The sequence below is a fragment of the Protomyctophum bolini genome (assembly GCF_963924005.1).
Source record: "Protomyctophum bolini genome assembly, chromosome: 14".
Lineage (NCBI taxonomy): Eukaryota > Metazoa > Chordata > Actinopteri > Myctophiformes > Myctophidae > Protomyctophum > Protomyctophum bolini.
In genome coordinates, this window is record NC_137875.1 from 20,988,682 (window position 1) to 21,002,417 (window position 13,736).

The 13,736-nt window shown below is 44.1% G+C and overlaps 2 protein-coding genes across 2 annotated transcripts in view; one reads left to right on the forward strand and one right to left on the reverse strand.

Moving 5' to 3' along the window:
* slx4ip (SLX4 interacting protein) overlaps positions 1 to 8,901 on the reverse strand; it is a 53,766-nt gene extending 44,865 nt beyond the window's left edge. Inside the window, exons 1-2 of the mRNA XM_080782624.1 lie at positions 8,787 to 8,901; positions 8,458 to 8,521 (exon numbers count right to left, since the gene is read on the reverse strand). Of these exons, the coding sequence (XP_080638750.1) occupies positions 8,458 to 8,484 (27 nt within the window). The 5' untranslated portion in view covers positions 8,485 to 8,521; positions 8,787 to 8,901. The remainder of the gene's footprint in view (positions 1 to 8,457; positions 8,522 to 8,786) is intronic.
* Positions 8,902 to 9,610: 709 nt separating this feature from the next.
* On the forward strand, positions 9,611 to 12,767 carry mkks (MKKS centrosomal shuttling protein; the record flags this gene model as incomplete). The annotated part of the gene is made up of 4 exons (XM_080782907.1): positions 9,611 to 10,598; positions 10,893 to 11,074; positions 11,693 to 11,803; positions 12,309 to 12,767. The coding sequence occupies 4 exons, from the start codon at positions 9,611 to 9,613 to the stop codon at positions 12,714 to 12,716; spliced, it is 1,689 nt and encodes a 562-aa protein (XP_080639033.1). The 3' UTR covers positions 12,717 to 12,767.
* Between the last annotated feature and the right edge of the window lie 969 nt (positions 12,768 to 13,736).

Sequence of the window (13,736 nt, forward strand, 5' to 3'; positions counted from 1 at the left end):
ACTGTGGCAAGCTCACTATAGTGAGTCTAGTGGGTAGTAGCCTGGGATCCACCTATACTTTCTATGGCATAGGCAGCTCCCGGCAAAGCAAAGTTACTATGTTTACCCAGGGTAACTGGACTAAGCTCAAGAACTTGTTTACAGCCAGGCCCTGCTCATAGAATATTTCATGGTAGGGGTTCAATGCCTACCATGATCCGCCGGGATAATCTAGACACAGCTGCGCGACATGAGACTAATTAATTAGAGCGACAGAGAGAGAGAGGAGTGTGTCTGTGTGTACGTACGTGGGTGCGTCAATTTAACATCGGTGCAGAAATCAGCAGAGAGTGAGCGACGTTTGCGCTACTCTATGCCGAATTGAAGTGGACTCGGCCCCAGACCTTTTTTTTTTCTCCCTGGAAATAAAAGCGTCTGGGTTTCCGAGGCTAAGTGGGTAGTGACTAGTGAGTGATTTCTGACACAGCCCGTCTTCTTATATATGTGGCACCAATGTTACGGAATAATGTATTATACCATTACACACAGTACTGCACCTGGCAACTGAGGTGATTCTGATTTCAATTATGTGACTACGGTAATAAAGTGTCACAGAGTTCCATAAACAGAATGAACACCCATTACCATTCCATAAAAGTCAAAATAAATAAATCGAGACATTAACGTCTTCTTGAAAATGAATTAAGCCTATAATACATTTAAAAAAAAATAACATGTATTTTATACACAGCATACCCTAAAAAGGAAATAGGCACACCAGTTGTTTTCCTTTTGAAAAAGCCATTAGCTTTCAGAACGAAAGAAGAAACAACAACAACACAAAAGCTAATGGGTCATAACAGAGCGCTCGTTATGCACGAGCTCTCGCTGCATAAAATGTGTGCATGTCATGTGTGTCAGTGTCTGTCTGTGAGGGACAGCTCTTCCCTATACAGACCGTATTCTCTTGGCTCTCGGGGCCCTTTTGTGTCATGGTGGTCTGCGGATGACCGGTGGCTTCAGCTGACTGCTTCCAACAATTACCAGTGCGTGGGAAAGCCTAGCTGCAGAGGGCCAGGCCCTGTCAATCAAGCAGTGAACGGACGACTGGCCCGGCCCGAGTCCCACGGTGGCTTACTGGCCTGCATGGTCTTCAGTCGGAGATGCTGGAAGGGAAGGAAAAGGACTTCACGGTCCTGACTCCTGGCCTCCTGACTCCTGGCCTTCAGGGTTTGCGTTTTGAGCAAGGCCGGGTCATTGCTATGCTGGCTCGTGGTGGACATTTTTGTCCAAATCAAAAACAAATTGCCACATACATATTAATGAGCGGACAATAATATTACAGAAACACAAAGAGTTGGCATGTAGGACCGTCCATAACAAGTCTGTAACTCTGAGAGATTACAAAATGGACTAATTTGGTTCCATTTGAACCAAATTAGACACATATTTGTTTATAGAAGTGGTCACACATGTTTATGTGGAGTGGTTTTTGTGAAACTTATGCCAGTGAAATTACATTAAATAAAAAATAACTTTTTTGTGGAAAAACTTACGTCAGTATGACTTTAACTGTGTAAATAATGAGAATCATTCTTTAGGGGGGGGGGGTCCTGATGGAATTTCAGGACCAGTCAACTAAGCTATGTGGCTTAGAATTACACAACCTAATAGGAGTCTGAGGACTCGGAGGTAATTCGATCAATAATGAGGCTGCAGAGCAGAGGGGTCTTAGTATGCAGACTTTTTATATGGACAAACAAATGAGAGTGAATCTCCTAAAGTCATTTGAGTTTTTGATTGAATTTGCGTTTTGGGCGAAGTGCCAGACAACTAGCTTGCTGCGGCCTTCCTAGCTCCTGTTTTATCACATTAGAGAGCAACAGACACGATGGGACTGTGAACTGGACAGTAACAATAAACACTGGCCCGTCCGTCACGCAAAAACAGCATGTGAGCCTCTGGACTTCTCAGAAGAGGGGGCTTGTGCCAGGAATGCAAACTAACACAATCGCACTAATGAGAAAACTGTTAATTTGCCTTGCTTAATTGGTGGTTCATTGGAGCCACGTTTTTTTCCCTCCAGCGTATGACTGCAAACTTTAGGCTGAGTAATTAAGAGCTTGTAGCCAACCATTTAGCGTTGATTGTGGCAGGCAGTGAAGAGACAAGAAGCACAACTCCTGAGCTATACTTAATTGTGTGCGTGCGGGTGTCACTCGTCGGAAATAGACGATCTACGAGCTCACAATATGTTGCACTGCGAAGACACTTTGTTAGTATGTTGAAAAGAAGGCTCTAACTACAATTTGATCAAGTTATCAGAACTTGCCATCTTTGACTACAAAGTGTGACAGTAGTAGGTCTTTGAGGTGAACACTGCCACGACCCTTGACCTCCATCTGATGAACACGCTGAGCCTAGGCATGGCCTCTGTTTGAGTTCTCTCCAAGAAGCCTAATCCTTTGTAAATGTAGTAATAGGAACCACAAGAATCTCATCCTCCCTGAGCAAAGATTAGATCTGAAAGGAGTTGAGAGCCCAATGCGCTTCTGGAGAGTGAACGCAATGAAAATAGCCAATTCAAAGACTCCCCCTCCCACCAAACACTGTTCCACATGTTCTCTCTCTATCATGTCTGCAAAGGAATTTAATGAATCTTACATATTCATTAATCAAGACACATTGGCCAGCTTAATGTATGGAATTTTAATGCAACATTCCGGGCAAGTCCCACTGTTATTGGAAGGAGTTTTGATTATGTGCCAAGAGTCAGAGGAAGTTACCCTTTTCATATACTGTACTAAAGTGGGCCAACGCTGCTTTGTTCTATTTTACACTAAGACTATCAGTGCTGCTTAACACTTTATTGTGCTGCAGACAGTACCTTTTGTGTGCGAATGAACTGAACTGAACTAAATCATCCTTAATTCTTCCACATCCAATGTGATAACAGTAACATGGTTAAAACCTTACCACACTGAATGACATCGGAAAACATTAGAAACCTCAACTGCCTTTCATAAGAAGCCCTTAAATCGGCTTCAAGTCATTCTATTTTCTGCTGGTAAGCGGTAAATAAACAAATAGTGAATCACTCTCACTGCAGGCTCCCTTTCCCTTTTCTGGTCTTCGGGGCTTCTGGTCTATATCACTCTCAGTTCCCAAGACACTCTCTACCTTCCCTTATCTCTCTCCCAGACCCCACTCTCTCCATCCTCCCCGTCTGCGCTGGGCCAAGTTGCGCTCAATGAGCAACTAACGCCCGCCTCCCCACCTCGCTGCCCTTTGCCACTGCTATCGCGCTGTATAAGAACCAGACCCCCTCAGCCTGCACTTAGCTCAGAGGCTAACACTAACCAGCCACAGATGTTTACATTGGGAGAGAAGGGGCAGCAGATGCGGTCTCACTCAATAAAACTTGCATCTCTCCACACACACACACACACACACACACACACACACACACACACACACACACACACACACACACACACACACACACACACACACACACACACACACACACACACACACACACACACACACACACACACACACACACACACACACACACACACACACACACACACACACACACACACACACACACACACACACACACACACACACACACACACACACACACACAAAAGAGCCCAGGGGGGAGTGCTCTTTCTAGATCTATGGGTATGACAAACAATTTTTCTAAACTTTATTCATCTCAGTCCCAGGTTACATCTAAATGAGTCACAGGGATTTCTTCCCGGACAGGCAATTCTGATATCTCATGCTCCTCGTCCCACACGCCGGGCTGCTGAGCATGACTGTCATGGCAGGATGGGGTGGTGCGTATTATTATTAGCAGGGAAATCGTTTTGACGGAAGCGTTGTGTGCAAAGCTCCCTTTATTCAAGTTGAATGTTAGCACACCTGAGTGCTCTTTATTTGATGATAAAGAGGGACACAACCCAGGAGGAGTCGAATTCCTCCAGCAAGAACAGACAGGAATATCTCCAGGTAACAGTCGGCAAACGCAAACAGCGCCCATGCAGCCAGGCACATCGCTGAGAAATGGTTGATAGACACATTTGGACAGTTGGACATGACAAGTGCTGGCTATGCCAGTGATTCTCCACCTGTTTAACTTAAGGCACACCAGATATGCATTGATATGCATTAAGCCATGGGCCCACATTTGATGTGATTTCTCTGGGACCCCAATTTAAAATGTTAAATCTACACTGTGAAAGGAATGAAAATACACCCGCACACAGTGTATCTGCTCGGTACATGAGCTCTTAATGGAATGTTTCGGTCCCTCCGGACCTTCCTCAGGTATGCAAAAGCTTTTTCCTACAAAAATCTACACTGTAAAATCCTAAAGTTCGTTTAAATGTCTTTGAGTCACATATCGGCAAGGGTCCATTTGGTTCCTAAATACCAATAATTTACCTGGAGACCCATCGAGGACCCTGGACCCCACATTGATAACCACTTGGCTAGGATATGTGCATTCCATAAATTCACGAATAACAGAAAGTCTTTCTTTCCTTTTGAATGATCCCCAGAAAGTGTTCAAATAATGCCTCCTATCTGATTGCAGAGGGTGTTGATGTGTGTGGCCTGATCTAGGCTCACCTATAGAGTGACAAGAACATTAAACAGCCCCCTGAACCTCTGACACTGAACTGTACTGCAATACTTCATAGTGAAAAATGATTTGGCCTCCCTGTCACTGTATTAGCTGGTTAGAAAGTCACTGGTGCATATTGCTAACAGAAGGCAGATTGCAGTACAGTCTAGCACGGTAATGTCCTGGCAGAGACAGCGAGCGGTGTAGTGGATCAGTGTTTCAGCCCTGAAGGCCCTTTGGGGAGGTCTGAAAAGTGGCAGGTCACTAAAGTCTAAAGCCTGTTTAAGTGGGAGCATACCAGCACCTCCTGCAGTTCCACAGACTTGGGAACGAGAGAAGGGAGGTGGGGCAGAGACAGACAGACAGAGAGAGATGTCTTGAAAACATTTGCGGTGCCAGACCAGTATCATAAAGCACATTTCTCAACCTTACTCGGTCTCTAGGATTATCCTTAAAGCCTAATTTACTGCATACAACGGCCCATTCAAATGAAGTTACTTTTGATGTCACACGTTGCATGAAAATGCTGTTTGTTTTTGCGAGTGACACCATCGTTGAACAAAGTATAAACTAGGGCTTCACACTAGAGACATTCTGGTAGACGGAGTCAGCCTCGGGGACATCTTCAGAAGGAAAAAAATAAAAAGGGCAGATTCTGTTTCCTTCCCATCCAGTGAGGTTTTATTCGCTCGCTAAAAAAAACATGGTGTTGATGTTGTTTGTTTTATGAAAGAGGAGACCAGAGTAGCGCGCCTTGAATGCTATTGTTTGGAGTGATCCCCTTCTAACATGCTTGTTTGCGGCTAGCTGGTTGGGCATAGTAGAGGGCTCTCTGCATTTTCTCAGGCAGAATAACACAACAGTATCATTATGTGCCCACTGGGAAGGAACCTTTAGTGAACCTCCAGGGCTTTGCTCTCCCACAACCAGTTAAGGGAGGGTGTGTGTGTGTGTGTGGGGGGGGGGGTATCAGCCAGTATGCAGGCATGCATATGAAACGAATAAAGAGAGCGAATGCAATATCTGGTCAACTAGGCACACATGGCATTACGGAGGATGTGAGAGATCAGTGGAAATGTTTGCGGCGCTTACACAAAACTTTCAATAAATGAAACATCAACAAAAGGGTAGACCGGTGGCTCTCTTTGCACTTAACAAAAACATCTGAAGTGCATTATTCCTGACAGGGAGTTTGACCGAGGATGGACGGCTTTGCTTGTTTCTATGTGGGGCAGAGATTCCTCCGCCCCACATCACTGTGTTCATTAACTAAAGCCTGTCTGGGAGACAAGTTGGTCTTGAGACACACCAAAAATAACACCAAATAAAGACAGCCATGTATGTATGTCCATTTATCAAAGACAACCAGGTCAGTGGTTCAAATGTGTATCTGTACTTCCCTCTAGTGGCGAAACATTTGATTACAGGTAGACAAGGACATGACAACAGCTAAGTTAAAGGGATAGTTCACATTCAAACATGTTTAGGGTCAATTTAAGTCTACTCAGGCTTTTGTGAACACCCCAGACAGTTTTTAAGTTGCTTGACTCCTATTTAGACATTTGATATTAGATATTCACCAGCACCTCTTCAGACGGGTACAGGCTTTAGTTTAGACATACTATTGGTCCGACATTAGACCGACAACCTACCTCAAAACCTAACCTAGCCTAGCCTCAAAAACTAACCTAACCTCAAGCACGGGAGCAGCGCATGTTCGACCACATGTCCGACCGTTGTTTCCGCATGTCGGTCCGTTGGTGCTGTGCATCCCGTTAGGTTCTTAGTTTGCTTTATTGCTTATGATCCTTGATGACTATTTTTATGTCTTTGATATATTACCATGTGTTGTTCTTGCTTACTGTAAATCGCTCTGGATTAAGAACGTCAGCTTAGATATGCCCCATTCTAACTCCACTTTAACCATGTTGAATTCAACGAAAACACCTATTGTTGGTTCTGGTGGTGACTGCTAGTATGTGAGGGGGGTGTGAATTTTCAATAACTTGTTTCATTTAGGCCTATATTATTATGGGTAATTACGGTATTCATTTATTTGAAATTAAAAGAATATATATAAACAAATAAAATAATTGAAAAACCACGGCCCCTACACACATTAGACAATATCAGTCACCAGAAAAGTAAATCAAAGAAAGATTTCTGGGCAGAATTTCCTCTTTTGTGAACAAAGGTGCTCTCTCAAACTCTAGCGGGAACTAATTCAGTCCTCCTTTGACTATGCTTCCACCTCTTGGTCCAACATCACAATGTCACTTAAGACTTCCCAAAACAAACTAATTCGACTACTTCTCGGCCTGGGGCCCATGACCCATCTCTTTCCATCCCATTTTGCTAGTCTAAACTCTGGGTAAAAGACAGAGTAAAGCGTTATTCATAGTCTGGATTTTTGGTGGTGAGGTGACCACCGAACTACAATGACATGACGTCACTGAGCCGCGGTGATGAGAAAACCACCGCCACCGCTCCAGCCCTTTTTACTCACCACCACTCAACCTTATTACAGCTCCGGTGGTCACCTCACCACCGAAAATCTAGACTATAGGTGCTGCCAGACTTACTAAAGAGCCGCGCACCTTCTCGGCTGTGCGCAGCTTCTTTTTCCGGGTTTTTAGACAGCTGGTGGATGGAAATTAAGCTCCACTTCCGCGGACGACTTGCCAGGAATCGGCCAGATTCCCGGAAACGCTCTCCTCCGCGTCAGTCGTCCGTGGAGCTTAATTTCCATTCACCAGCTGTCTAAAAAGAAGCTGCGCACAGCGTCTTCTGTCCGCGGCTTGAGGACGTTTTGCACTTAGGTGTGGAAACACACTGTGAATGAGCCTTTAAGCAATTCATTTGTCAGCCATGTGATTGGTCCCTGACTGACTAACAAGCAGGCTCTTTCTGCCTTGTTCTGCCCTGGTTCCTCCTTGTTTATGTTGAATTTGCTAAAACATAATTAAAAAAATATATATATATATGCCCAATCACCATGCACCTGTGATGTTCTTTGTTTACTGACACCAAGTTTAAAATAAGAATTGAATGCACAAAATATCAATACGAAGCAACTGAAAAACACCTTATATTATTTCAATAGTAGTGGATGGAGAGAAAGGATTTTTGTCCAACCACAAAAGGTTGAATTGAAAATGGGTTTGGCATTCAAAATGTACCCTCTTACCTGACTAAATACCTCAAAAAAGTGAGTGACAGCCAAAGTCACAATACTAGAGGGAGTGGAAACAACAATCTGGTACCACCCACTTTAAAAACAAATATGGGAAATTCTCAGCCACCCAGGCATGGAATGCCCTGACCCCCTCCCACAAAAGTTTCAGATCACTTAGTTTTATCTTTAGTTTAATTTTAGTCATTAAATAAAATTAATCCAACCAGATCGGCGCAGGCAAAACACGGAAATGCCGTAGTAGAAGAAATGACTGTCCGGTACATTGCTGTATTAAAATGGCACAAAGTGCATTTTAGAGAGAAGCTGGGGACCTGAGACACTTCCCAGCTTTGAGAATAGACTTTTACCAAGGTCTAGCAGGCTTTGTGTCGGTGAGTAGTTACGGTAAGTCATTTTGTTTATTTTCAGGGAATTGTAAACCCTCGCACACAGTGGGAAAAGCTGCTAGTGAGCAGTGGATGAGTGTCCGACAGGGTGTCAGTGAGAGAGAGACTCGCTGTAAGCGCTGGACCAGGGCTAGGTTTGTATGAATTAATTGAGTGTGTGTGTGTGTGTGTGTGTGTGTGTGTGTGTGTGTGTGTGTGTGTGTGTGTGTGTGTGTGTGTGTGTGTGTGTGTGTGTGTGTGCTAACAAAACAAGTACTCACCTTAATGGTAAATTTAAGAGGAAGCATTCTGGTGGATACAGCAAGTCAAAACACAGAGGATGATCTGCAACACAGAGATACCACTGAATCACACAGGATTGTACTGCAACGTTTGTAGGTCACTATTTGTGGTAAAATATGCGACAATTGACGACAACACTGGGAAACAAGTATCACGTCGTGAATCCAGTCGTGTACAACTTTTAGACCAGTCAAAGAAAGCACTAGCCCTGAAACATGACTCTCGTATCATCATGGCAGTCATGTTTCAGGGCTAAGAAAGCACATGACTAAATTCAGGTGAGTTTGTTAAAAAGTAAACCAATTACCAGTTACTTCACTCTTGTCACGGTTACAAGCAGCAACACAATATTGTAATTGCTATTGTCAAAAAATACACAAAGGATGAAATGGAGATCAAAGGTAATCTATGATAGATCATACATCGATATAAAGCTCAATGACACATACCCGCCAGCACTTTTGAATCATGAGGATGGAAATTACGTCATAGTCTCCTTACTTCTTCTTCCATAGTCTAACGTGTGTACACTTTAACCATAAATAGAGCAAGTACAATAATTGACAATAACCTTAACATTCAGTGCAGTAAGAGCGTTGTAAAATGTATATCTTGTATGTCCCTTTAGTATGCGTTATGTCGATTGTTGATTGTTTTGTTTACTTCCAGCTGCTATTTCCTGTTCGTGAATAGAAATATCGCGAGAATGGTCGTAGGACCCCAGGCACCTAAGGACCCCTACCGACGCTATGTGGGTTACTATGGAAACGCAAGGCAACACTGACAAAGCCTGTAGTAAATATTGAAATATTACTTTGTTTCGATTCGAATATATTTATCTTACCGTAAAATGTATATGTTGTCAACGATTTAACTTTACACGGACGTTTTCCAGCAGTAGAAAGGTTATCTGTAACGATACATTTGTTTCTGAAGATCAGGCAATTTCATAGTTGTCTCTATCCAGGTTTAATCACAGAAGATGAGCTGGGCATTCTTCTCCAATCGGCCCCGAAACTGTGGTCAATATAACTTGGAGAACTGTCGAACGCTTATTATGCCAACAACAGCACGCATTGTAACCGAGCATAAATCAGTTGAATTTGAAACGCTAGTAGTATTAATTGAGCGATGACGACTCGACTCGCCAAGAAAACGCCGCCGCTGTGCACGGATCAGCCCACCGACGACCCTGCCGTCTGTCAGAAGCTCCGCGTGCTGAGGCTGCTTCTGACGTCCTGTTACGGCCCCACGGGCAGGCTGAAGCAGCTGCACAACAACATAGGGGGGCACGTCACGACCACCTCGACCTCCTCGGTTCTCCTCCAAGCCGTGTCGTCCTCGCAGCCCCTGGTGAAGCTCGTGGCAGCCTCCGTCCTCAGCCACGTGTCCCGTTTCAGTGACTGCGGTTTGTTTACGGCCGTGCTTTGTTTAGCTCTCGTCGACCAGACCAAACAGTCCGGGCTCAGACGAAACGTCGCCATCGACGTGAACAGGCATCTGTTGGACGCGTGCACCTCTTACCTCCGCCAGGGTGATTGTGGTTGTAAGGTCGAGCTTGACTTCTCCAGTAGTCGACAACTGATCACTTTGGCTCACAGTGTTCTCTCCAGCAAGCCAGCCTGTGTGCTGACAGAGCCTGAAACACTACACATGAGTAGACTGGCAGTTCAAGCTTTTTTACTGACTGTACCCTGTGACTGTCCTGACACTGTCATTCTTGGTGAGATAGTAACCATGTCCATTGAGGGACATTCTGTGATGGACTCTGCAGTGTTTCCAGGGTTAGTGGTGGATATGCCTGATGTTCTTTACCACAGCAATGTGGAGAATCTGCACTCCGGTCCACTGAAAATTGTATTATTTACTGTCTCACTCTCCGGGGACCTTTCTGATTTCGGTGAGTGGACTTTGGAGATGCATGAAGGGGCAGACTCGGAGTCACAGATCCTGGATCACCTGCTGGAGCTGGGCAAACGGATGGCAGAGAACGAGGTGAAGATCTTTGCATGCCAGAAGGTCATCCACCCAGTCCTGCAGCATTACCTGAGGCATCGTGGTATTGTGGTGATGGAAAGACTGGGAATTGCTCTCATACAGCCACTTTGCCAAATGACAGGTTGGCCATGCTATGATGATTAGGCATGCATCTGTACTGTTTTTAACGATGCAATCTCAAACTTATTTTAATGAATAGTAACCAATACAATATAACTAGCACAGCTCCAGTGGTTCCAATGAGAAATGTGGACCCTGGTATCTGATAGGATAGGACATGGTCTACTGGTTGACAAGTAGCCAGCCTGAAGCTCATATGCCCAATATTTCCCCTGTTTAGAATGGCACAGACGTTTGTGCCTAACATGTATTGCACTGTCCCATAACTATGTGTCTTATTTTCATCATGTACCAGGTGCTCAACCTATAGCCACCTTACATGGTGCAATTCCACCGGAGGCCTATGGGCGAGTGAAGGGTCTCGGTGTTAGGCACTTTGGATCTAAGACAATGCTGCATCTGCATCCGCTGGACGAGCCAGCGGTCTGCACTTTGATCCTCTGCCATAGGAATGAGACCATGTTGAGCGAGCTGAAGGTAAGTAAGCTGAAACAGCCACGGTGGCCAAGCGGGCTAAGACGCATAACACAACACAACATTATATTTTAGGTGAAACCTAGCTCTGGTCCATAGCATTAAGGACTTCTCTGTTATGGACCAGAGCTAGGTGAAACCTAGCATCCGTATTCTGGGGTGAATATTTAGCAGAAATAACCTGGCGTCCCTATTTTGGGCATAAATCTTCAAAGATTAAAAATACTAATAATTATCTCTCAAATATAGCAAAGATAGCTTATCTTTATTGTGGTGTTCTAATCTCTGCTTTGATTTAATTGAACTTCACCTGGTTAAATGAATGATATTAGTATGTAGAACTGCCCTCTGTGGGTATTGGACCCGTGACTTGTTGGTGATGGCCCGGGTGGTGGTCTCTTTAACCTTGAAACCCTCTATACTTAGGCTCTGTACCTGGCCTGCTCTTGTTTCCTTCTACAGCAAATCTATTTGCCAGAAATAGCAGATCTACAAGCTCACGACATGTTGCGTTGCGACGCACTGTGACCTGTGACCAGCTATTTCTGGCAAAAGTTCCACCAGAATAGACTACCCTGCCCTGATGTTTAAAAATTCCTGTTCCGTGTTTAAATGATTCAGGTGGCATGCCAGAAAACGGAACATGTGTTGAGGCTCAGTCTGAGGGAGCCATCTGCTCTCCTTGGTGGAGGATGCACTGAGACCCACCTAGCCACTTACATCAGAAACAAGGTCAGATTCTCTTCTAAACCAAATAGTGAACGAAACTATGCTTTTTCTTTTCTTTTGGGGCTTAAGTTTTATGGCTTCATTGATAGGACAGTAGGAGTGACAGGAAATGGGGAGTGACACTAGCCTCACGTAGCCTCCCTCTCAGCATTAGATTTCTTTCCACAATGTCTCAACCCATATTTGCATACTGGGCCCTGGTTGGATATAGCCTGGTTCCAGACAAATCTGGCTGGTCCTAGCAATTCCGGCCGCGAAGTCCGCCCACAATCAAACCTACAATGTGCTGTCAGGCTACGTTGTAGCCCAGAAACTATGCTAATTGATTTCTTGAATGCTCATTGAATTACTAAATTTAAAATGTCGATCTACAAGTTCACAACGTGTCGCAATGTGACACGTTCATTGTTAATTTCAGCTTGTCTTTAGGTAGTTTAGAAGAGTTGCTAGATCCAGAGGTTTACACATTCACTTTCTAACATGTCCTCCTGATGATGTCACCTGCCAGGGCCTGACGGAAGTGACGCAGGCAGCGGCATTGGTAGGGTGCTCACAGGTCGATTACCTGCTTGGGCTGGAGGCATTCTGCAGCTCTCTGGAGTGGGTTGCCCGGGCACTGGAGCACAATGGTGGAGATCCTGTTATTGATCTGACCAATGGCCACCGCTGGACTGTCGCTGCAGACGTTGTCCAATCGGGCCGCTGTGGCTGTGGACTAGTGGAGAAACTCGGTGAGAGGTGGACCTACCTGAGGACTAAACACACAGCATTTTCCCCTGAAGCTGTGTCTACAGATGATGCCACCCAGCCAAATGTGCTGGACTCTTTCACAGCCAAAATCAATGCATTACAGGTTGCTGTAGAAACTGCCAATCTCGTGCTAGATATTAGGTATATTATTCAAGATGTGAACTAGCCTATTCTATGCAATTTAATCCTGTGTACTTTGTAGATTGGAAAAAAGTGAAAGCTCTGCAATTCTTTTTTATTATTCATCAGTTTTCAACATTCAATGTAATAATTCTTCTGTAAAGGTTTTATACCTGACAATAGAACCAATGATGTCAGTCAATAGTTTAGTTATCTTTTGGTATTGTTATCAATAACCATTTTGTTAGCTCATTCATTGACCAATATTGGACATTACGTTTATTACTTTGTCTTACAATATTCGCTGGGATTGATTTGCCCATGAACTGATTAAGGAGGCATTATGAGGAAAACACAGAATTGGTCTTATAGCTGGTAAAGGATGGATTAACACCAGGCCACAAAACTATAAAAGTGTGTGCCTCTGAGTGCAGATCTCCACCAGGCCTGGTTGCCTACCCAGGGCTGTGCCCTTTATGCGGTCCATCTGTTGGCACACAAGGAAACAGCCAGGGAAATGGTTTGTTCACATTTAATTAAAGACTACCGTATATCAAAGCTTGATATTCTGATTAATATTAAATTCCTTCACTTGAAGACACCTGAATGTCTCTGACATTCTGGTGTCTTCAAGACCCACTTATTTTGGTGTATCAGACTCATCAACCTCAGTCTTCATTTGACTGTTTTCATTGGTATTGAGCAGGGTTGTTACTACAGTAAGGCTGCTCCCATAGAATCTCCCATAGAACCACTACAGTAATGTAGGCTACTCCCTTAGAATCTTTCATAGTTCTAAATGCTTACAGTTTTCAAAAAAGCCATACAGAGATTTAAGGAATTTAAAATGATTGAGTCGTATTGTGACAAAATACTGAAAAGCAAGTCTAACTTATACATCATCGCACACACATCACACGTTGCTCGACGACAAGAGCAGATTTTTAACCAACGAGGCAGGCTATATGGTGTATCAGACATTCATATAATGCCCATTAAAAGACAAAGAGAAAATGTGATTGATGAGCGTACTGCCAGCATAGCATGGATTGAACTTCAGCAGATT